General features: G+C 39.7%; 1 protein-coding gene across 1 annotated transcript; it reads left to right on the forward strand.

Annotated features, from left to right (window-relative positions):
- Window positions 1–1,840: 1,840 nt before the first annotated feature.
- On the forward strand, window positions 1,841–22,948 carry hcrtr2 (hypocretin (orexin) receptor 2). The gene is made up of 8 exons (XM_035800995.2): window positions 1,841–3,185; window positions 3,638–4,062; window positions 5,944–6,122; window positions 12,062–12,305; window positions 18,577–18,692; window positions 18,982–19,202; window positions 19,936–20,057; window positions 21,667–22,948. Exons 2-8 carry the CDS (start codon window positions 3,846–3,848, stop codon window positions 21,834–21,836), a joined length of 1,269 nt encoding a protein of 422 aa, XP_035656888.1. The 5' UTR covers window positions 1,841–3,185; window positions 3,638–3,845; the 3' UTR covers window positions 21,837–22,948.
- The last annotated feature ends 486 nt before the right edge of the window (window positions 22,949–23,434 follow it).

The raw sequence follows: 23,434 nt of genomic DNA on the forward strand, positions 1-23,434 counted from the left end.
ATAAATAAATTCCTCCAAAACATACAAATAAACACAAATACCCTTTACTTGTGAATACGCTACATTCACCTTCACTATTTACAGTATATATTCACTTATAGCAAACCATCAACAAGTGCGCATGCGCAGATCGCGCACCTCATCCACATGCACAGCTCTGATAGTCGGCAGGTCGCGGCACCAGTTTGTAGCGTGGTTCGTTCTGCATTGTGTAATTTAATGAGGACACTGCCACAACTGGAGGTCTGCTTGTTGGATTTTTATTTGCCCTGCGCACGAAGAGACAACGCACAATGTGTTATCCCTTGGTGCAGTCACAGCTCTCAGGCACCTGCACGAGCACAAGGAAACTCACTTAAACACTGTCCCAAGTACCCACAAATTACAGGTACCCTAGGTACTCTAGCTAGCGAGCTCGGTAAAACTTGTTAACATAAATATTCATATTGTACATATTGTAACAAAACGTATGGTTGCATAACAGCACATAGTGTAACATTACCATGGTTTTATATTGAAAAATAGCGGAGCCAAGGACAACATACCTCGCTAGCTGAAGGTCATGCAAGAGAGAACAATAGGAGGGTACAGTAACACAGATACAATGGATCAAACCAAAATATACAAAACTTTAACAATCAAGTGTATTTACAATATAGATATGAAAAAGTGTTTTCACACAAAAAAATAACATTAGCTATGCAGCTGTAATTAAATTAAAAACACACTGAATTATTATTATTATTATCATCAAATTATTAACATCCCCTTTTGACCTGGCCTATTTGAACTGGTCCTTATGTGCAATTAGCATAATCTAGGGGAACAACATCACACTGCTACATTAGCACAGCTGAAAACTGTTGTCCGATTAAAGAAGCAATACAACTGGCTTTCTTTAGACAAGTTGAGTATCTGAAGCATCAGCAATTGTGGGTTCGATTACAGGCTCAAAATGGCCAGAAACAAATAACTTTCTTCTTAAACTCATCAGTCTATTCTTGTTCTGAGAACTGTAGGTTATTCCATGCAAGAAAGATATTGTACAACACTTTGTACTACTCCTTTCACAGAACAGCTCAAACTGAGAACAGAAAGAGGACTGGGAGGCCCCGGTGCACAACTGAGCAAGAGGACAAGTACATTGGAGTGTCTTGTTTGAGAAAGAGACGGTGAGCAGAAGGACTTGAGTAGCTGTATGTTGTTATGATTACACCATGAGTCATTAATCATGAAGCAAACACCTCCATCCTTCCTCTTCCCAGAGAGGTGTTTATCTCTGTTGGCGCGATGCATGGAGATGCCCGGTGGCTGAACCGATTCCGACAACATATCCCGAGAGAGCCATGTTTCCATGAAACAGAGAATGTTACAATCTCTGATGTCTCTCTGGAAGGCAACCCTTGCTCGAATATTGTCTACCCTCTTGTCAAGAGACTGGACATTGGCTGGTAGTATACTCGGGAGCGGTGGGCGATGTGCACATCTACAGCGCCTGACCAGGAGGCCACTTTGTCTGCCCCTTCTGTGGCGCCCTTGTTTTGGGTCAACTACTGGAATTAGATCCATTGTCCTGGGTGGTGGCTCGAACAGAGGATCTGTTTCGGGAAAGTCGTATTCCTAGTCGTAATGTTCGGCGGCATCTCCCCTGATTCTCTACTGCGTCACTCACTCTTTCTCTCTTTCAGGTGGGCCTAGATCACTAGCCACTTTAATAATGCCGCTTTAATAATGTTTACATATCTTGCATTACTCATCCTATATGTATATACTGTATTTTTATGCCATCTAATGCATCTTGCCTATGCCGCTCGGTCATCGCCCATCCATATATTTTATATGTATATATTCTTATTCCATCCCTTTACTTAGATTTGTGTGTAATTAGGTAGTTGTGGAATTGTTAGATTACTTGTTAGATATTACTGCACTGTCAGAACTAGAAGCACAAGCATTTCGCTACTCTCGCAATGACATCTGCTAACCATGTGTATGTGACCAATAACATTTGAGTTGATCTGTATCTGCAAAAGTTATTTCTGGGAAGATTGTAAGTTTCCCTCAGCAAATCAAAGGAGGCAAAGGCTTTACATTTTAAACTGTAAGCATTTAAAGGTATTGGTTTTACTGAAAGATATAGGCCTAACTATTTCACTGTGTAAACTTCTTCCACTACCATTAACAATATTACTTTCAGGCAGCTAAGCAAGCACACAAAGTTTCTACTGAAACTTCCTTTTCTAGTTATCATTGTTGTCAAGCACCCCTCCTTTTATTTTGTTTTCTGAAGCACGAAGGCCCACCAGAACTCACCAAAACTATCACAGCTTATTGTGAAATAAACATTCATTACTTATTCGAAATTCGTGACAGCCACAACAAAAAGTACACTTTTCTTGTGTATGATTTTTCTTTCTTTCTTCATAATGCAGTCGTGTCTATTTCACAATAATCTGTGATACTGGGTTGAACTCACACACAAACTATACTTGTCTGTATGAAAACAGGAAGATACAGTTTTAAGCACAGGATGCTCTTCCTTTAGAGCACCTCAGCATCGAATTGAAGTGCTCAGAGGCTTTTAGAGGGAGTGCTAGTCCCTCACCGCCAGTAAACATGGAGGACTGCATGAGGCTATGGCCAAGTTTAATGATAGATGCCAAACCAATGTCAAACCACTAGGGTATGTGACCCCAATTAACCGCTGTGGACAATTTTTGTGATTAATGAACAGCTAGCTCAGGGTTTCCCAAACTCGGTCCTGGCCTTTCAATATAATGGAAAATCCCCAACTTGGAAACAACATGCTGTCAGACAATGCCATCAATATGCTGTTGCGTACCAGTGAATTAAATGTGTAGGGAACCACTTGTCCAAGGCCAGGCAACCGTACTCCTGAATTCATGTTTTTGTTTTAACCAACATGGAAGACCAGGTGTGACTGATCAATTAGCTCAGTTGGTCTGGTGTGGTGCCGAGTTGGGACAAAATCCTCCATTATCTGTGGCACTTTGGGAACAGGGTGATCTACCCCTGCACTATATTTATATTGGTTTATAAACAAATGTGATAGACATCCCTGTCAGAGTGGTTAATTGTCCACTTCTGCTTCCTGGTGAATTTTTCAAACTTTTTCCCAAGACAAAGATCTGACTTCAACTCTGGTCTTACTTTGCTTCAATAAGGTAACGATCAGGACCCTCCGCTAAGACCTTTTTCAGTTGATTGTTACACATTTGTATATCACATCTTTCTATTAAAAATAATGTTATTTGATGAAGTTATCGAATCTGGTCTCCTCGATTCCTCATGCAATCATTTGTGTTTTATGACAGGGCTTCTGATATTTGTGTTTTATGACAGGGCTTCTGATATTTGTGTTTTATGACAGGGCTTCTGATGTTTGTGTTTTATGACAGGGCTTCTGATATTTGTGTTTTAGGACAGGGCTTCTGATATTTGTGTTTTATGACAGGGCTTCTGATATTTGTGTTTTAGACAGGGCTTCTGATGTTTGTGTTTTATGACAGGGCTTCTGATATTTGTGTTTTATGACAGGGCTTCTGATATTTGTGTTTTATGACAGGGCTTCTGATATTTGTGGAATTAACCCTCCCCCTCTTTTTTTGTCAACAAGGAGTTTTCTGATTGGTTTCTTGCCCTGCGTGCTCCTTGCCTTGCATGATCCCTGCGTTGGAGAGATGGTCACGTTGACGATGCCAAAGCGTTTCAGATCTGGTGCATAGCCATTCTATTAGCAGACGTTAAATCTGGTAGTCTGTTGCTCGTTCCAGGCGCGCTGAATGGACACTAAAAAGACCGTAAACACTTCCAACTATTGAAGGATGTCGGGGATCACAGTGAATTCGGATTGTGGAGAATGTTCACCCCCTTCGCATGAGCCTTGCACCACGGAATTACACCCATACTCTAGCATCGATGACGATGATGAACTTCTGAAGTATATTTGGAGGGAATATTTGCATCCTAAGCAATATGAATGGGTTCTTATTGTAGGATACATAATAGTTTTTTTTGTTTCTCTCATTGGAAACACACTAGGTAAGTTTTGGTAAAGGTTTTTGCGTAGGTTGGATTAATTGAGCCAGTATCATTCTAAAATGTCATCCTCATTTTAAAATGCATGGCATTAGATCAAGTCCTCAAAGTTATCTGGGCTTCATTGAACATGATGGTAGTTTTATAGAAGTTAGGCTACTGGTGAGTCGAATGTAGGCTATGTATTACATATATTATTATTATATTAATTTGGTGTTCACTAATTCAGTATCAGTAGACTACCTTCTAAACAAGAGGTTACTGACAATCGAATGTATTTGGGAAGCGCAAAATAAAGACGTTATCCCGAGCGCGGACATGCATGGGCATCTGTCTTGTTTGGATGTGCATGCGACACTCGACAGAGAAAATGATAAGCCATGCGACCTGTAAAGTGATACACCGGAATCAAAGTGCTGTACCAGGCATTCTCTTTAAACGGTCGTTTTCTGTTTTAGCTGTTAATAACACTTGACAAATATAGTTGAGTGCGTAATAGAAATTGTTAATAAAATATTTTTGGAGCATCCTTATTAGGCCCATGCTTCTAGTTCAGAATAAGATGCCTGTGGAATAAATCAAGTCTACTGCATTAACATAGTCCCTTTACAAGTAGATGCTTCCAGTTTTCAGAATACGATTCTCGGCAGTATCTTATAAAGACACTTAAGATACTGCTTAAACATGACATATTTGAATACAATTGAATCTAGCCCTTAGTAACTGCTATTGTGCAACTATTTGCTAATTAAAGTATTGTTAATGGTCTTAATTAAATGTCTTAATTGATTCTAAATTATGTTTTCGGTGCTGACAATACTGGCATAATTTGACAATGTTTTCAAGTAGCTTACAATCCGTCTCATTTTCTCTGTGTGCAGTTTCTCTTGTTACTATGCCAGTGCTGTTCGCGTGTGTTGATCGGGCTCCCGATTGGCGCAGCGGTCTAAGGCACTGCGTCTCAATGCTGGTTCGAATCCAGACTATCACATGTGATTGGGATTCCATAGGGTGGTGCACAATTGGCCCAGTCTTGTCTGCGTTTGGCCGGTGTAGGCTGTCATTGTAGTTAAGGATTTGTTCTTATCTAACTTGCCTAGTTTAATACAAAATAGGGCAAACATTTTGTTTTGGACTGAAACACATGTATTATAATTGGCAAATAAACCATTCACAAACAGCTCATGAAGAATGAGTAAAATCGTGCACGTTGGACTGAAAGGCAGTGTTCAACAGCCCTTACCCAAAGTTTAGGGCGCGATTTTACTCATTCTTCATGAGCTGTTTGTGAATGAGACTAGTTTATTTGCCAATTATAATACACGTGTCTGTAGTGAGGGTACATTGTGTATTTAAGGCAGGCGGAGCGTTCTGTGCTTTTTGAAGAGCAACGTTGGAGAATGGAATGGTTCACTGCAGGCTGGGGAACCTTTGAAAACGAGAAACCTGTTCAATATGTTTAACTCTCCTGAGTTTTTTAAACGTGTCTTGATGTCATACCCCGTGGATACTGAGAGTAGGCTATGTTTACTGTATTCATATCCCTTATTTTTACCTTCCACATTATTTTGCAGTAAATAAGACATTTGTTTATGACAGTCTTGTTACAGATGTAGGCTTATTGTAAATTAAATTAGTCACTATTATACGTTTTTGTTTGACTGCCCTTTTCATAATCACGAACTGACATTTAAGTGACATAACAGGACAACTGGTTAATTTGTAATACCTTCATATTGATTATGCACTTGATAGTTGTTATTCAGGTGCTGCTATTCAGGTGTGTGCTGTGTGTTGTATTGCATTTGATTTAAACCAATTAAAGTCATCGATGTCTCCCTGTATTCCTAACAGCTGCAGTCCTTGGTTGTGTCTTGTTGTCAGTTTGTTTTGCAGTGTGGAAAAACCATCACATGCGCACAGTGACCAACTGTTTCATTGTGAATCTCTCCTTTGCTGATGTCCTGGTCACCATCACCTGTCTCCCGGCAAGTCTTGTGGTAGACATTACAGAAACATGGTTCTTTGGAAACACTCTTTGTAAAATACTGCCTTACTTACAGGTAAGATGATGTCCCAACGTTTTTATTTCCACATTTCCCAACTTCCACTTTATATTCAAATCAAATAATATTTCATTTGTCACATATGCTAAATACATTTACATTTTAAAAGATGCTCTTATCCAGATGACTGCATACATTTTTGTACTGGTCCACTGCAGGAATCAAACTCACAACCCTGGCGTTGTAAGCACAATGCTCTACTAATTGAGTTACACAGAACTGCAAAATGTGTAGACTTTACTGTGAAAAGCTTTAGTTACGAGCCCTTTACCAACAACACAGAGGTAAAAAGTAAGAAAAGATTAGCAAAAAAAAAAAAGAGGAAATAGTAACACAATAAAATAACAATAAAGAGACGATATACAAGGAGTACCAATACCGAGTCAATGTGCAGGGGTACGAGGTAGTTGAGGTAGTTGAGGTAATATGTAGGTAGGTACGGGCAAAAGTGACAAGGCAATCAGGATACATCAATAAACAGAGTAGCAGCAGCGTATGTGAAGAGTGTGAATGTGTGCCAATGTGTGAGTGTGTGGCATCAATATGCATGTGTGTGTGTGTGTTTTGTGTGTGTGAGCGTATGTACTGTAGGACAACACAAAATAAAAGTGTGTACTGTATGAGAGAGTCATAGACCATTTCATCAACATGAAAGAGAAAAGGATGGCATTGGCATTTCTCTGCAAGTAGGGTGAGTCAACATGTTTTTTCTACTTGCAGGAACGCACACATACACACAAATCAGACCATGGACAGCGACATCATATTTAGCTTAAGTTGATTGGACTAAATTGTTTTTTTGTATCTTTTAGTTGTCACTGTATTAGACTAAGCATAGGTGATTTGATGATGTTGAAATGTTGAAGTTGTGTGTGTGTGTGTGTGTGTGTGTGTGTGTGTGTGTGTGTGTGTGTGTGTGTGTGTGTGTGTGTGTGTGTGTGTGTGTGTGTGTGTGTGTGTGTGTGTGTGTGTGTGTGTGTGTGTGTGTGTGTGTGTGTGTGTGTGTGTGTGTGTGTGTGTGTGTGTGTGTTGGAGTGTCAGTGTAGTATGTGTGAGTGTGTGGGTAAAGTTAAGTGAGTGTGCATAGAGCCAGTGCAAGAATGTCAATGCAAAAGGGGGTCAATGCAAATAGTCAGGGTGGCCATCTGATGAACTGCTCAGAAGTCTTATGGCTTTGGGTAGAAGCTGTCAAGGAGCCTTCTGGTCCCAGACTTAGCGCTCCGGTACTCATACCGCTTGCAACTTCAAGCTTGATAGTTGGTACGGAACTCCAGGGTACTGAACAGTATTCTTTGAAACACCTTTGAAGGGACCCCATGGTGATGCTTGTGCCACGGGAAAGTATTTTGCTTTCCCAGCTCAACTGCCATGGGCTTAGCCTTCAATGGATCAACATCATAATTCTCTTTTGATCCAGTGTGATGGAACCTCCACTCAGCCATATGGGACAGAATCCCAAGCCAATTTGTGTGTCAGAGGATTAGCCTAAAGATTCAGACCTTACGGCCACTGTAATTACATCTTCCCTGTATGGTCTGAATGGCAGGCTGCCATGATAAGGACACCGCGGAGCCGACGCGAGATAAGGTGCTGTACACCTAATTATCCCATTACCCAAAATGATACATTAAGATTGAAATACTGCTATTATTTTATTAAAACCTCTATGGGATAGGTGTCCCTACACCGGGACAGTTGAGCTAACGTTCAGCAGACTTGCTCTGATTTGTCATCCTGAGGGTCTCAGAGATAAAAATGTTGCATAGTTTTGTTTGATAAAATCCATTTTTATATTAAAATGTAGGTACTGTGTTCTACAGTTTTGAACCCCTGCTGTCTCTGGCTCCACACCCACCCCGCCCGGCCATCTAGATATGTGAAAGTTATAAGCTAATGATCCGTCAAGTATGACATTCCTGGGAGTGTGTAAACTTAAATGTTGTATTACCATATCATTTTTATATTTTCTCTATAGTTATGCACTTTGACCAATTAGTTATGTATCAATTGACCAATTCGGCACATTTGGGCAGACTTGATTCAAAATATTGGCCAGTATGGCTATGTTTCACTGGATCAATCTGAAACGTTGCACACACACTGCTGCCATCTAGTGGCCAAAATCAAAATTGCACCTAACTGCAATATTGTGTTATGGCCTTTCTCTTGCATTTCAAAGATGATGGATAAAAAAAAAAACACAAAAAAACCTGCTTTTTTGTTTGTGTTATCTGTTACCAGATCTAATGGTTTATATTCTCCTACATTCATTTCACATTTACAAAAACCTGAAAGTGTTTCCTTTCAAATGGTATCAAGAATATGCATATCCTTGCATCAGGTCCTGAGCTATAGGCAGTTAGATTTGGGTATGTCATTAGCTACAGGCAGTTAGATTTGAGCTTCAGGCAGTTAGATTTGGGTATGTCAGATTATTATATGATTTAATCATTTATATAATTCTGCTAATACAGGACGAGTTAAGGCACAGTGCACTACTTTTGTGAATAAATGTTTGTAATTTAAAAAAAACAAATTATTATTTTGTTTTGCATAGATTTTTCAGGGGTACTGCAGCACCCTCAGCACCCCTACTTTCCATGGCTATGAAAGCAACCCATTGGATTCCACAACACTTCTGTTAACTACTCACCCCAATGCATTTTCAAGGAATCCAATTGGCTGCTATAGCATTAGCTAGCCTGGCATGCAGTTTAATGAATAAAAAAACTAGCAGTTTTCCAATCTTCTCAATTCACCATTCATCATTTCAGGAGAATTATGAGTACATTGACATATTCCATCCCTGGACTGAGGTATGTTCCCAGCCATACACTGCACTGGGCTCTGACATTCTGGCACTGCACCATTCCGAATACAGAGAAGAAATGAATGAATGTTAGATTCTGGATAGTCCAAGGATATGAGAATATTGTCTAAAATGTTAGTTTTTTTACAGCTTTATGAAAAGCTCTAAAGTCTAAACAAAATTACCTTTCTTCAGTCTCAGTTTATTTTCATGTTAAATGGGGGCATACTTTATCAATTTGCCTTTTGAAAAAACATCTGATTGCCTAACCGTTGAGAAAATAACATTGAAATGATCTAAAGAGAGCCTCTCAATACATTTCTGACTCATATTATTTTGCATTCATGCTGGGGACAAATACAGTGGATAGTGCCCTTACATTTTTTGCAATGCTGCCTGTTGACAAATATAATAGGTGGTCAGGAGATTGAGAAAGGGTTTATCAGGTTAGCTGATCTTTGGATTTCCTTAACACTGGACTGTATCCAAAACCCACAGACAAACGCCTGGAGCCCTATCAGTAAGGTCCTGGACTGAATTACTGTGTTATCATTCATGTCTGCCTGAAAGACAGTGCTGAGAGGACTACAATTACCAACAGAGGAGAGGCAGCTGGTGGTCTACCTCACCCCATCAAGAGATCCATTAAAACCATTTATAAAACCTTTACCTGATGAGCTGAATAAGCAGAATTTTAAACTGGTTTTCTGCCCTGGCCTACTTGCAGTGTGTCAAAAGTGCTTTCCCAAGGAAGGTAATCTGTAACTGCTGCACAAACTTCGTTGACATTTCATTAGTTACTCCATTATTTCCTACAACAGTGTGGACATCCTGCTTCTCCTAATGGCTGTGTGAAGCATGTCTGAGGTAAATTGGAATAGCTGTAGCAGCTGTAGGGCCAATTTGATGTGTCCATTGGCTATAGGATGTTAATGAGAGAGCTGAAAATGTCCCCCGTCGTCAATCAGATGGCCTCAATTGTAATTCTCACAGCTCCTCTACTGTCTACAGGCTCTAATTGATATTTGAGTGATGGCTGCAGATATGAAAATAACACTCTAAGATCAAAGTGTGTCAGCTGTTTTAAACCATCAAATGTAGTCTAATGTCAAGAACAGTCCTGTGTAGCTCATTTGGTAGAGCATAGTGCTCGCAGTGCCAGGGTTTTGGGTTTGATTCCCGCAGGGGACCAGTATGAAAGAACCATTAAGCTGTATGCACTTACTATTTCTGTCGCTCTGGATAAGCTAGTCTGAAATGTAAAAGGCCCAGGCTGTTTGTTTTGCAGATCCAGCTATATGACACAATCTAAAACGACTTTAAAGAATACACAAGCCCCATATCATTTCCAGATTTGTGATGTCTTTCTTTTTATTAATATGAAGTTGCCAAATTATGGTTAATATAATCATAAATCCCGCCACTCTAAACCGACAGAGGAAACAAGGATAACAGAAAATGGCTGGTAGATTCATATCACTGTGATGAGTAAATAGCAAAATTTGGGGCTGTGAGGGTCATGGAATTTGGGATGACGGTTGTTCGTCAGCCGAATGACCAGAGTCACTTCATAACCGTTTGAATAGCTAAAAACACAACAACCAAAACACATGTCATTTTTTTAAATGCACATTTTCTCCTCTCCTCCGCTCCTGTCTGCATGTGCTGCCATAGAAATAGACTGAATATAACGGGCGTCCCCATTCAAGTCAATGATGGCATAATGGGTGGACTGTTGGCCGTTGGGTTGGTCTTAATTTAAGGTTAGGGATAGGCATAAGGTTAACAGTGAGGTTAATGAGACGGTTAGGTTTTGTGTGGCTGGCTCAGTTGGGAGAGCATTGCGCTTCCATACTCAGGGTTGTAGGTTTAATTCCCATTGGGGAGCAGTAAAAAAATGTATGCACTCACTACTGTAGGTTGTTCTGGATAAGTGCATCTGCTAAAATGCAGCATACATTTTAAGAAGATACATTGAAGAAAGGCAGGGTTTATGACTTTGTGGCTGTGATAACTCGTGATGAACGCTGTGATTTGTTGATTCAACTCAACTGACATTACAAATCATTTAATTTGATTGCATGTGCCACATCAGTTAACATCATTTGAATGAACATTCTAAATTACCATGGAAAGTATTGCATCAATACCGTAGATGCCCAGTCGTCACGTCTAGTTAGCTGTTCGCTCCACAAAAACAAAAATGGTTGTGACGGTTATTTTATTTTCATGACTTACCTAGTAAAATAAAATAAAAATTATGAGAATGTTGACTGTTAAGGGAGTATAGACCTGTTGAATATAGTCTAGGGCCCCATAATTTGACAGTATTTCGCCATATCAACAGTAATGCCGATTTTTTGTTGTTGTTGTCTGTATTGTGTAAACTCAGATTCATAATATAAATGTTTATATTGTAATCATCCTTTGGCTATGGTAGTTAGTCAGACTTCATCATATGTACTATACATACATATATATAATATAGAATTATAATACCCGACAGTCAATTATCTCTGCGCTTCTAACAAAGGCCGAGAGTACTTAGCACCTCTGAACAGAGTGCCGGCCGTCATTTTCAAACCAAGTGCAAGTCGATTCTACATTCTACAGAATCGTGTGAAAATGTCAGCAGTCAGACGTCACCCAGTGGGTGGCCCCTAATAAAACACTGCGCCGAACGAATGGCAGATCAACATTGTGGTCTTTAAGGGTTGTCTTACCATTCTGCTTCACATCATACCAATTCTAATTAGTCCATATAAATAGTTGATACCTTGGGGGAGGTTGGGTGTAATCGTCCTGGGAGAAAACGGTTGCCCCTGTCAACGTCTAGATCAGCCAATTTTCCCTGTCCATCAATGTTTTTTTTGCTGGCAGAGACACGGGGAAGAATTGCTATCATTTTTCATATTCATATTGAGAAGTCTTTTAAATTCTAAAATAGAGAAACAGAACAGTCATTTTCTTCTTCTCTTCTTCACAATAATGAAGAGAAAGTATTATTTTGTTTGCCCAAGGGAAATCACAGATTTTCTCTCAGCGGGTATATATTAAGTGTAGTACTTTTTGTACTGTTTCACTTTGTGCTTTAATTAACTGCACATCCTCTTTTTCAATCTCCCAGACAATCTCCGTATCTGTGTCAGTCTTGACTCTGAGCTGCATTGCTCTCGACCGCTGGTACGCAATCTGCCACCCGCTGATGTTCAAAAGCACGGCCAGGCGTGCCCGCAAGAGTATCCTCCTCATCTGGGGGGTTTCCTGTATCATCATGATCCCCCAGGCCATCGTGATGGAGTGCAGCAGCCTGCTCCCTGAGCTCACCAACAAAACCAGCCTTTTCACTGTGTGTGAAGAGCGCTGGGGAGGTAGGCGGGCATCCACAAAATCCCTCCTCTCAATGCTACAGGAACTCACCAAGGCACTGTTACCCCAGACCAGACCAATTTCTAATACTCTAACTCTGCTGGATTGAGCTTGATTGAGAATGCCTGAAACAATCAAATCAAATCAAATTTTATTTGTCACATACACATGGTTAGCAGATGTTAATGCGAGTGTAGCGAAATGCTTGTGCTTCTAGTTCCGACAATGCAGTAATAACCAACAAGTAATCTAACTAACAATTACAACAATACGTTTGGAGGGGGTGTGGTATATGGCCAATATACTACGGCTAAGGGCTGTTCTTTCGTATGACGCAACGCGGAGTGCCTGGATACAGCCCTTAGTCGTGGTATATTGGCCATATACCACAAACCCCCAAGGTGCCTTATTGCTATTATAAACTGGTTACCAACGTAATTAGAACAATGACAATAATTTTTGTTGTCATACCCGTGGTATACGGTCTGATATACCACGGCTTTCAGCCAATCAGCATTCGAACCACCCGGTTTATAATTTGTGTTACACTACACCAGCTACACAAATGTGCTCGTTCTTTTCTGATGGAATCAATATTTCATAGGAGCATTAGAAAAAAACATCTGTAATGTTATATACTGTAGTGTCTGCTGTGTTGACATCACTCTTAAAGGACAATTCCACCGAAATACTATCTATTGGTATTTGTTTAATTTATCCAATGATCATATCGTCCCAAAATGTTTTTCATGTCAGCAATCAAGTTTTCAAGATATATAACTTTATATAACTTTCAAAATACAGAAGAGCGCAGCATCATACGATGAAAAATGCATCATACCAGCTTTATTTCTTTGAAAGTTATATACTGTATCTTGAAAACTTGATTGCTGACATGAAAAATATTTTGGGACTAAATCAATAATGGACTAATGAAACAAATACCAAAAGGTGGTGGGGTTTTCCTTGAAGGGATTCTGAAGCTGTGTGAGACCAGTATCCAAATGTCATTAATCCGCTGCTGTATAGTATTCTAATCATATACTAAGTGTGGGGATAACTAGGGAATAACTAAGTAGAATTGAGAAGGTACTCACACTCAAACCATGCAGACAAAAACATGCAGGAGGTAGATATAAAATACTATTGGTGTTTAATTACATAATTGACAGTGAACACAAAAAGGTGCAAATCTAAGGTGCAAGCAGAAAGCATAGGTTTCAGCTTCATGCTGTGCCGTCATCTACTGTCAAGCATGTAATTACATAGCAACAATATGTTTTCTATTTGGGCCTCTTGCAAGTTCTTTCTACACGGTTGAGTGTTCTATCCCAGCCTCCTACATGTTTCCTACATGGGCCTTTTGAATTCTACTCAATGAGTTATACAAATGTAACATCCATGTTGACACAATATTGAAAACAAGTCACTGTCTTCCTTTGATAGGAAAAACGACTATCTAACCAGACTGTATGTTTAAGGCCGTGGTGGATGGTAACACTTTAAATGGGGAGGACAGGCTCATAGTAATGGCTGGAATGGAATAAATGTCAAAATATCGAACACATCAAAGATCTGGTTTTCCATTCATTATTATGAGCTGTCCTCCCATCACCAGCCTCCCATTTATCTGTCCTACTGAATGCTTCAGGGTCAGACTGTTGAAAAATACTTGGAATGCATTGAGGGATGACTTTGCAGGTTCTCCGATAAAATAGGCTTGGATGCCTCTTGATTGCTACAGACAAATAGTCTCTCACAGAAAACCATACAACTATTGGCAGCACAATTGTTTGGATAGAAAATAAATGAATGTGTCAAGGCTATCGATTAAATGAGCGAAATCAAAGTTCTCCATCTCTCAAATTCGTTTTTGGGTGGAAAACCTTTGCAGGAATGTCAAATCAAATCCAAGTTTATTTGTCACGTGCGCCGAATACAATAGGTGTAAACCTTACAGTGAAATGCTTACTTACAGGCTCTAACCAATGGTGTCAAAAAAAAGGTGTGTGTGTGTGTGTGTGTGTGTGTGTGTGTGTGTGTGTGGGCAAATAAAGCAATAAAACAACAGTAGAAAGACATTTGAAAAAAGAGTAGCAAGGCTATATACAGACACCTGTTAGTCAGGCTTATTGAGGTAGTATGTACATGTAGGTATCATTAAAGTGACTGTGCATATTTAATGAACAGAGAGTAGCAGAAGCGTAAAAACGGGAGTCTTATGGCTTGGGGATAAAAACTGTTGAGAAGCCTTTTTGTCCTAGACTTGGCACTCCGGTACCGCTTGCCATGCGGTAGTAGAGAGAACAGTCTATGACTGGGGTGTCCTCATGCAAACTCTCAACATTTAAGGTTGATATCTACAGATGTAGGATCTTAATTTGCTGTAGGATCTTAATTTGATGCAGGACATTTAAAACGTGTAGTGTTATTTGAAGTTTTAAAATATCCATGCATTATGTAAGGGATAATCAGGGAGTGGCATATTCGTTCTATGGAAAATAATGGACGACGTGGAAGGCATTATTTTCCAGAGAACGCATAGAGCCCCGGTTGATTGTCCCTTTTACAGTATACCATGGCTATAATTTAACACATTTGCCACTAGAAATGTTTTCATTTGCCATAAGAAATGTGCTCAACATCCACTGAAGTTTACTAGATAGCAAGTTGCCGTGCTAACCAAACAAATAGATTAGCTAATTTAGCTGACCAAACCATCAGTCTTAGCTTGCTGTTATGAAAATGAAATTCACCGATGTCAATAATGTTTTCAATCCAACTTTTGCTTTCAAAAGCAGGTTTAGTTTAGTTTATTTTATTTTTACAGGGACAGTGCACATTAATCAACGTTTCAGTAAAAGTGCCGGTTTTAGCCAGCCGGCTAATTTTCAACCGCAGTCCCTGGGCAGGTTATTAAAAACAATTACAATATAGACAATAGCACCATAGACACAGCAACATAGCAACATAGGACAAGCAAGACATAGCATACAGACAGAGCAACATAGAACAAAAAGCAGCAAGACAAAATTCATAAAAGCAACAAAGTGTTTCCATACCTCACAAGCTACAGACAACATGGAAAGCGGCAACACACAGCTAGGGACCATGTTCACAAATCTGATTGACCTTTAGCCATGTCTTCAAGCATTTTGTGAAAGTGTGATATGTGGTGCAGTTATGTGTGTCTGATGGCAGTGTATTCCAGACATGGGAAGCTCTCACAGAGAATGCAGATTTACTAAAGGTGCTTTTCCTTAGGGGAACTATACAGTCACCTCTCATGGCAGACCTTGTGGATCTGCTGCCATATGTCTGGGTTTTCTGTTTAACAAAAATATTGAGTGGAGGGGGAGCCAGGCCATTAAGGATCTTGAATACAAGACATGCGTCGGTGTATTGCACAAGATTTTCCCAACTCAAGAGGTCAAACATAAAACATGTAAGAATGAACTATTGCCATTAAATTCTACCATGCGGATATTCCATGCTTTACAGGGAAATAATGTATGCTCTGAATGCTCTTCAAGCCAATCAAAAACGAGTATTCAACAATGCCATTGTATAAAATCCATATAATAGTTTACATTTCCTGTGGCTGCAGGAATATTTTTGTGCTGTAGCAAACTGGCTCAAATTAAGATCCTACATGGCAAAAGTATTAGTGGATTCTGCTATTTCAACCACATCCATTGATGAAAGGTGTATAGAATCGAAGCACGCAGCCATACAATCTCCATAGACACACATTGGCAGTAGAATGGCCTTACTGAAGAGCTCAGTGACATTCAACGTGGCACAGTCATAGGATGCCACCTTTCCAACGAGTCAGTTTGTCAAATTTCTCCCCTGCTAGAGCTGCCCTGGTCAACTGAAGGGTTGTTATTGTGAAGTGAAAACATCTAGGAGCAACAACGGCAAAGCCGCGAAGTGGTAGGCCACACAAGCTCACAGAATGGGACTGTCGAATGCTGAAGCGCGTAGTGTGTAAAAAATAGTCTGTGCAACACTCACTACCGAGTTCCAAACTGCTTCTGGAAGCAACGTCAGCACAGTAACTTTTCGTCAGGAGCTTCATGAAATGGGTTTCAATGGCTGAGCAGCCACACACAAGCCTAAGATCACCATGCGCAATGCCAAGCCTCGGCTGGAGTGGTGTAAAGTTCACCGCCATTGGACTCTGGAGCAGTGGAAACGCGTTCTCTGAAGTGATTAATCATGCTTCACCATCTGACAGTCTGATGGATGAATCTGAGTTTGGCGGATGCCAGGAGAACACTACCTGCCCGAATGCATAGTGCCAACTGTAATGTTTGGTGGAGGAGGAATAATGGTTTGAGGCAGTTTTTCATGGTTCAGGCTAGGCCCCGTAGTTCCAGTTAAGGGAAATTTTAACGCTACAGCATACAATGACATTCTAGATAATTCTGTGCTTCGAACTTTAAGGCAACAGTTTGGGGAAGGCACTTTCTTTTTTCAGCATGATAATACCCCCATGCACAAAGCAAGGGCTGAATGGAAGCAAGTCCCCGTAGCAATGATCCAACATCCAGTGGAAAGTCTTCCCAGAAGAGTGGAGGCTATATCTGAAAGGGGGGGGACCAACTCCAACTCCATATCTGAAAGGGGGGACCAACTCCATATTACCGTCCATGATATTGAAATGAGATGGTGTCCACATGTAGTATATGTACAGTACCTGCATCTCAGACTTATGCCACGTTCGCATGCTATTCAGAACTCGGAAATGTTAGACTTTCTAACTTGTTGAACGCATCACGTATATAACTACTACCCGTTAGCAAGTCAGACATTTCAATGTTTTTTTTAGTTCTCACTAGCATGTGAACGCAGTATTACTCAAGACTCACATCTCTAAAATGCTAAAGTTATAATTTAAGTTGTATGGGGACAGTTACATTGCCAGGATGCAATTTTTGCTCAGCAGTTTGTCTAAATCAGGGATGTCTAACTATTTCCATGTAGGGCAGAGTGCATTAGTAAATTGGTATCCCCGCTCCCACCTATCTGTTTCATGTCTTAGGTTATCCACAAAAGTTAACATGGATAGAATGCAAGTATTGAGTAATATTTGCAATATTCTAATAATTCTCATGTGCCAGTGTATCGCCCAACCGTGCCATGGTGAAACTTGTAGTCCTGTAGACCTGAAATAATTGGATCTTGGAACTTGCATCCAGCCAACCAGAAAAGCAAAGTTAAGCAATTAATTAATTCTTGATAGACAGGACAATACTTGTCCTGCAAAAAACATAATTTTTATAGTTGAAAAAATGGAGCAAGCACTAGGCATTTAGAGTTAGGCTCAATGTGGCTCAATGTGGAGTGGAGTGGAGCTTTATAGTAATGTAATGACATCACATGCCCAACGTACCTTCAAAAATAATTGGCAATCATTATTTATTTGAAAAATACCGTTTCCATAATCGTTTGTCAAAATAAAGAAAGTTTGACAAAATAAAAATCTGCCCCTGTTGAATACATATAAACATAGTAAATGTTTAGAACATTTCTCCTTTAACTGCCTTTTACATTACACATGTCGCAATGTTTTCTTTTGTGACATAGAGTTTGTTGAATAATCCCGGGTCAATGGAAACTTGCCTACTTATTCAATTGCTATTTCTTAAAGTGTAGAATGTTTTATTTGTTCTGCTGAACCTTTCTGTGATAGGAACCATAATTCAGCACAATCTGATGATTCCATTTAAAAAAATGTCTCTTTTTGATGGAGAGTTCTGTCTTGCCACTCAATTTAAATTCCTGCACAGTAACTACAAGCTCATGCATGTTACTGATAAATATGTATATAAATGTAGACATGTTTGTTTCCCCTTTGGATTTGACCAATTACCTCCACAATTCCTTTAGTACCCTTATGAAAAAAGTACATCATCTCACATGTGATCAAGTGAAGTATTCCAAAAACACATGTTTTCATGTGATCTGTGATCTTACGTGAAGATAATGTGACAACATGTAAAGCAACATGTGATAACATGAAACTACACGTGTGAAAACCTGTGAAACAATGTGAAGGGTTTTACAAAAACATTTTTTTTCACATGATGTAACGTGTAACATTTCACGTGAAATCATGTGATTTTCCACATGTGAAATCATGTGATTTTCCACATGTGAAATCATGTGATTTTCCACATGTGAAAACATGTGGTTTTTCTGGTAGCGCCTCTAATTTACGTCTATGTCACAATAATTTAGCTAAGTCCCATTTCATTCTCTCAACAGCTGATGTCTACCCCAAGGTGTATCACACCTGTTTCTTCATGGTCACATACTTCGCTCCCCTCTGTCTGATGGTTCTGGCATACATCCAGATATGTCATAAACTGTGGTGTCAACAGGTATCTATGTCAATTCATGTTTGTGAACAATAACAGACAACATTTGTACTGTTTCTTAGCAATCTGGCTGTTTGTTGATTCTCCACATTTATTTCTAGATCATGCAGTCACCAATTTATCAGTGTCCATTATGCTTGCAATTATTTGGCAATGCACTCTCAGATTATGTCACTATTCAGATCCATTCCATTGATCTTTTTGAATGTTTTGAGTTTTAATGAGCTTGTCAACCAAAAGCTGTTCAAAGACCACAGTGTGATCGGCTGTGGGTTGTGGGTTCTGTAAACAGATTCCCGGGACGTCATCTGTGCTACAGAGGAAGCGGACGCCCCTCCAGGGTTCCACTTATTCTCCAGGTCCTGGGGAGTCAGCCAGAGTCCGGACCAGCACAGTGTCCGCTGAGATCAAACAGGTCCGGGCCCGCAGGAAGACAGCCCGCATGCTGATGGTGGTCCTCTTTGTCTTTGCCCTCTGCTACCTGCCCATCAGCGTACTCAACATCATGAAAAGGTAGCAGCCTCTTTGCTGCTCTGTCTCTCTGTCTTCAGGATCAATAGCCATTACACTATAGGATTCAACATAGAGATGTTTTAATGAGTCAGAAGTTTCGATTTGGAAATGAGTCATCTGACTCAAATAACGGTTGGCATTCACAGTAGTCCCTGGTAAACATTGTGTTTACAGAAAAAGGTGATCACATTCTGAAAATGTAGTAATCTGTAAGCATTAATTTAGCATACCTAGAACACATATGTTCTGATCTATATCAATGCGGTAAGCAAACATATTTGTGATGTCTGTCTCTCTGGGTGCATATCGTTGTTGTCTGATGAAAACCTATTTTCCCCAAAACAGAAGCTTTTCTGGAATTTGAAAGAATGACCGTAATTTCCCATTAATATACAATTATGAAACTTCAAAAGCTATTTTGAATATATTTTCTTGGTCGTAGAGTCATGAAATGTTCAGAGTACATTGAGGGGAGTTACTGCTTTCAATAAATTAAAAATAATTATGAAAATTGGCAAAACATTTAGTTACGAGGTTTTTATCAGACAGCGACGATATATCACTTGCCATTTCTTCATAGAATGAGGTAAAATAGAAATTAGGCTAAACAATCTCTTTAATACTCCCCCACCCCCTGCAAACACCTGTCAATAAGCTATAGCTCCATTTACAGTTTCAACACACTTGGTGTCATTACAGATGAGGTCTCACTGATGTTACCTTGTCATTGCAGAGTGTTTGGGACGTTTCAGTACACAAACAGCAGAGAGACTGTATACGCCTGGTTCACGTTCTCACATTGGCTGATATATGCCAACAGTGCTGCAAATCCAATCATCTATAACTTTTTAAGTGGTGAGTTTGTCTCAAAATGCTTTGTTCATGATTTTATTGCCCCATCTGCTGGACAGTATATTATATCACAACACACCTAGAGTGGAGCTTTGGAAGAGGGATTTGATGTGCCGGGGTAACTTGTTCAATCAATTTTAATGGTAAAGAAACGTAATACTTAAGTGGTAGAATTTCAACAGAATACCCCTTTCATATGAGGTTTGATTAGTGGTTAAGAGTGTTGGGACATGAGGTTTGATTAGTGGTTAAGAGTGTTGGGCCATGAGGTTTGATTTGTGGTTAAGAGTGTTGGGCCATGAGGTTTGATTAGTGGTTAAGAGTGTTGGGCCATGAGGTTTGATTAGTGGTTAAGAGTGTTGGGCCATGAGGTTTGATTAGTGGTTAAGAGTGTTGGGCCATGAGGTTTGATTAGTGGTTAAGAGTGTTGGGCCATGAGGTTTGATTAGTGGTTAAGAGTGTTGGGCCATGAGGTTTGATTAGTGGTTAAGAGTGTGGGGCCATGAGGTTTGATTAGTGGTTAAGAGTGTTGGGCCATGAGGTTTGATTAGTGGTTAAGAGTGTTGGGCCATGAGGTTTGATTTGTGGTTAAGAGTGTTGGGCCATGAGGTTTGATTAGTGGTTAAGAGTGTTGGGCCATGAGGTTTGATTAGCGGTTAAGAGTGTTGGGCCATGAGGTTTGATTAGTGGTTAAGAGTGTTGGGCCATGAGGTTTGATTTGTGGTTAAGAGTGTTGGGCCATGAGGTTTGATTAGTGGTTAAGAGTGTTGGGCCATGAGGTTTGATTAGTGGTTAAGAGTGTTGGGCCATGAGGTTTGATTAGTAGTTAAGAGTGTTGGGCCATGAGGTTTGATTAGTGGTTAAGAGTGTTGGGCCATGAGGTTTGATTAGTGGTTAAGAGTGTTGGGCCATGAGGTTTGATTTGTGGTTAAGAGTGTTGGGCCATGAGGTTTGATTAGTGGTTAAGAGTGTTGGGCCATGAGGTTTGATTAGCGGTTAAGAGTGTTGGGCCATGAGGTTTGATTAGCGGTTAAGAGTGTTGGGCCATGAGGTTTGATTAGCGGTTAAGAGTGTTGGGCCATGAGGTTTGGTTAGCGGTTAAGAGTGTTGGGCCATGAGGTTTGATTAGCGGTTAAGAGTGTTGGGCCATGAGGTTTGATTAGCGGTTAAGAGTGTTGGGCCATGAGGTTTGATTAGCGGTTAAGAGTGTTGGGCCATGAGGTTTGATTAGCGGTTAAGAGTGTTGGGCCATGAGGTTTGATTAGCGGTTAAGTGTGTTGGGCCATGAGGTTTGATTAGCAGTTAAGAGTGTTGGGCCATGAGGTTTGATTAGCGGTTAAGAGTGTTGGGCCATGAGGTTTGATTAGCGGTTAAGAGTGTTGGGCCATGAGGTTTGATTAGTGGTTAAGAGTGTTGGGCCATGAGGTTTGATTAGTGGTTAAGAGTGTTGGGCCACTAACCGAAAGGTTGGTGGTTAAAAAAACAAAATCTGTCTATGTGCCCTAGAGCAAGGCCCTTAACCCTAATTGCTCCTGTAAGTCACTCTGGATAACAGATTCTGCTAAATTATTAAAATGTTATGTGTTTAACAAAGTTGAGCTTTTTTCCACAGGGAAGTTTCGAGCGGAATTCAAAGCAGCATTTTCCTGTCGCTCTTTTGGCCGATGTCAGAACCAAACAGAGGGCATAAGGAGAAGAATAAACACCGACAGCCGTAAATCCTTGTCCACTCAAGTCAACAACATGGACAATGTCTCACGGATATCTGACCATGTGGTTTAATCCTATACTGGGGCATGCTGGGAGATCTTATAATTGCACCATGCCACCCAGGACACACTGGCATTCACTGTCTCCATGATACAAAGGTCACGAATAGAACACATTGTAAACGTCAAGCTTTTAATAACAGACATCTTGAATAGACCACATACTCTGAATGGACTGAAAGCACTCAACATCCACCAACATGTGTGACAGCAAATCCCTCCCCTGCTGGAACTTCTACCCAGGGGAAGAGAAGTGATTTGAATGAGTCGTGTCTGTTACAGATGGATAACCGTTCTATTGGCTCCAGTCTTTGGTTCTCATCCCACCAGAGGCAGGATTTAGCACCCCATGGTGTTGTACACCTCACCAGAAAGGACAGACTGAAGGATGAATCACAATGCAAAGATTAAACCCTATCAACGTTTATTATCAAAGCTTCTTAAATCTGAAGATGGATTACAAAGTAACAATTTGTTTGTTAATTAGCCACAATAGTGTACTACGTGTGTATTTGTGGTGATGTTTACATATGTCTTATGATGACTACTTCATACTTCATAATAATAATAATTATTGCTATTATTAATATTTGTATTATTGTTGTTGTTGATGCTGTTGTTTATTCTTTTTTATTGTTATTGTTATTACCTTCCTATTCTATGTGTAATATCAGGTTATATGTTTACAGATATGGTATTGTACATTAACAATCCAGCCAAAGTTCGAAAAATCTCCACGGATGAATACATCTACAGAGGTTTTCATGACAAGGTGGAAGGTTAAATTCTCACAACCTTACATCATAAAGATGGCTTTGTTTCTAATTCATTGCTGGATCAACCAACAAGCAATCAGAATGAAATAACCCTACAAGACATTGAATTCTGATTTTTTTAAATTAACAACGTCTTATTTGATGTGAACCCTTGAAAAGCAGTTTGTACAATCGCTTTTCTTTGTTTTGATTTGTTCTCGGGTGTTTGTTGTGATGATTTCTTATCGGTGTTTCTTATTATTTCATGTACTTTTAAAAAAGTATGTTAAGCAGTTTCCCCTAAAAATGTATATGTTCATGTAAGTGATTGTTGTTTTTGATCTGTTTGAAGGTAAACATTTTAAACATTTATCATTGTTTGTTTGCTGTGCTTCTTGTAAAACAACATATTATGTATCAACTTTGACCTTGTATTCATCAGACCTGGGTTCAAATACTATTTAGGGTATTTCAATTACTTCATTAACGCCAGTGAATTAACCAGTCATTAATACGAGCCTGTTTACCACAATTAAGGTGCCACCAACCTCCTGTGGTTAAGTATGAGCTTTACCATGATTGACTAACAAGGTTGAATAGGCTATTATTTAAATGGCTGAATACACCCACCTCTGACCATCACTGTCCTTATCCACTAATCATAACATTGATAAAAGCAACCTGGAGACATTGCTATGTGTTTAGTTATACAACTAATTTATTAGTGGTGTATGTATTCCACCCTGTCCTTAACATCTTTCATTGACTGTCAATCACCATGAGTTTGACAACTTTTAATATATTTCATTAGAATGAATCTGCATTACTCCCTGAAGATTCAAGATAAAAATGACCA

Source organism: Oncorhynchus keta, chromosome 24 (genome assembly GCF_023373465.1).
Source record: "Oncorhynchus keta strain PuntledgeMale-10-30-2019 chromosome 24, Oket_V2, whole genome shotgun sequence".
In the NCBI taxonomy this organism is placed as follows: domain Eukaryota; kingdom Metazoa; phylum Chordata; class Actinopteri; order Salmoniformes; family Salmonidae; genus Oncorhynchus; species Oncorhynchus keta.

What these genes read in the sequence shown, in the direction of transcription:
- hcrtr2 (XM_035800995.2), top strand. Translation starts at nt 3,846, where the DNA reads ATGTCGGGGATCACAGTGAATTCGGATTGTGGAGAATGTTCACCCCCT. An exon ending in AAATACTGCCTTACTTACAG is followed by an intron (nt 6,123 to 12,061) that starts GTAAGATGATGT and finishes TCAATCTCCCAG; the next exon opens with ACAATCTCCGTATCTGTGTC. An exon ending in GTGTGAAGAGCGCTGGGGAG is followed by an intron (nt 12,306 to 18,576) that starts GTAGGCGGGCAT and finishes TTCTCTCAACAG; the next exon opens with CTGATGTCTACCCCAAGGTG.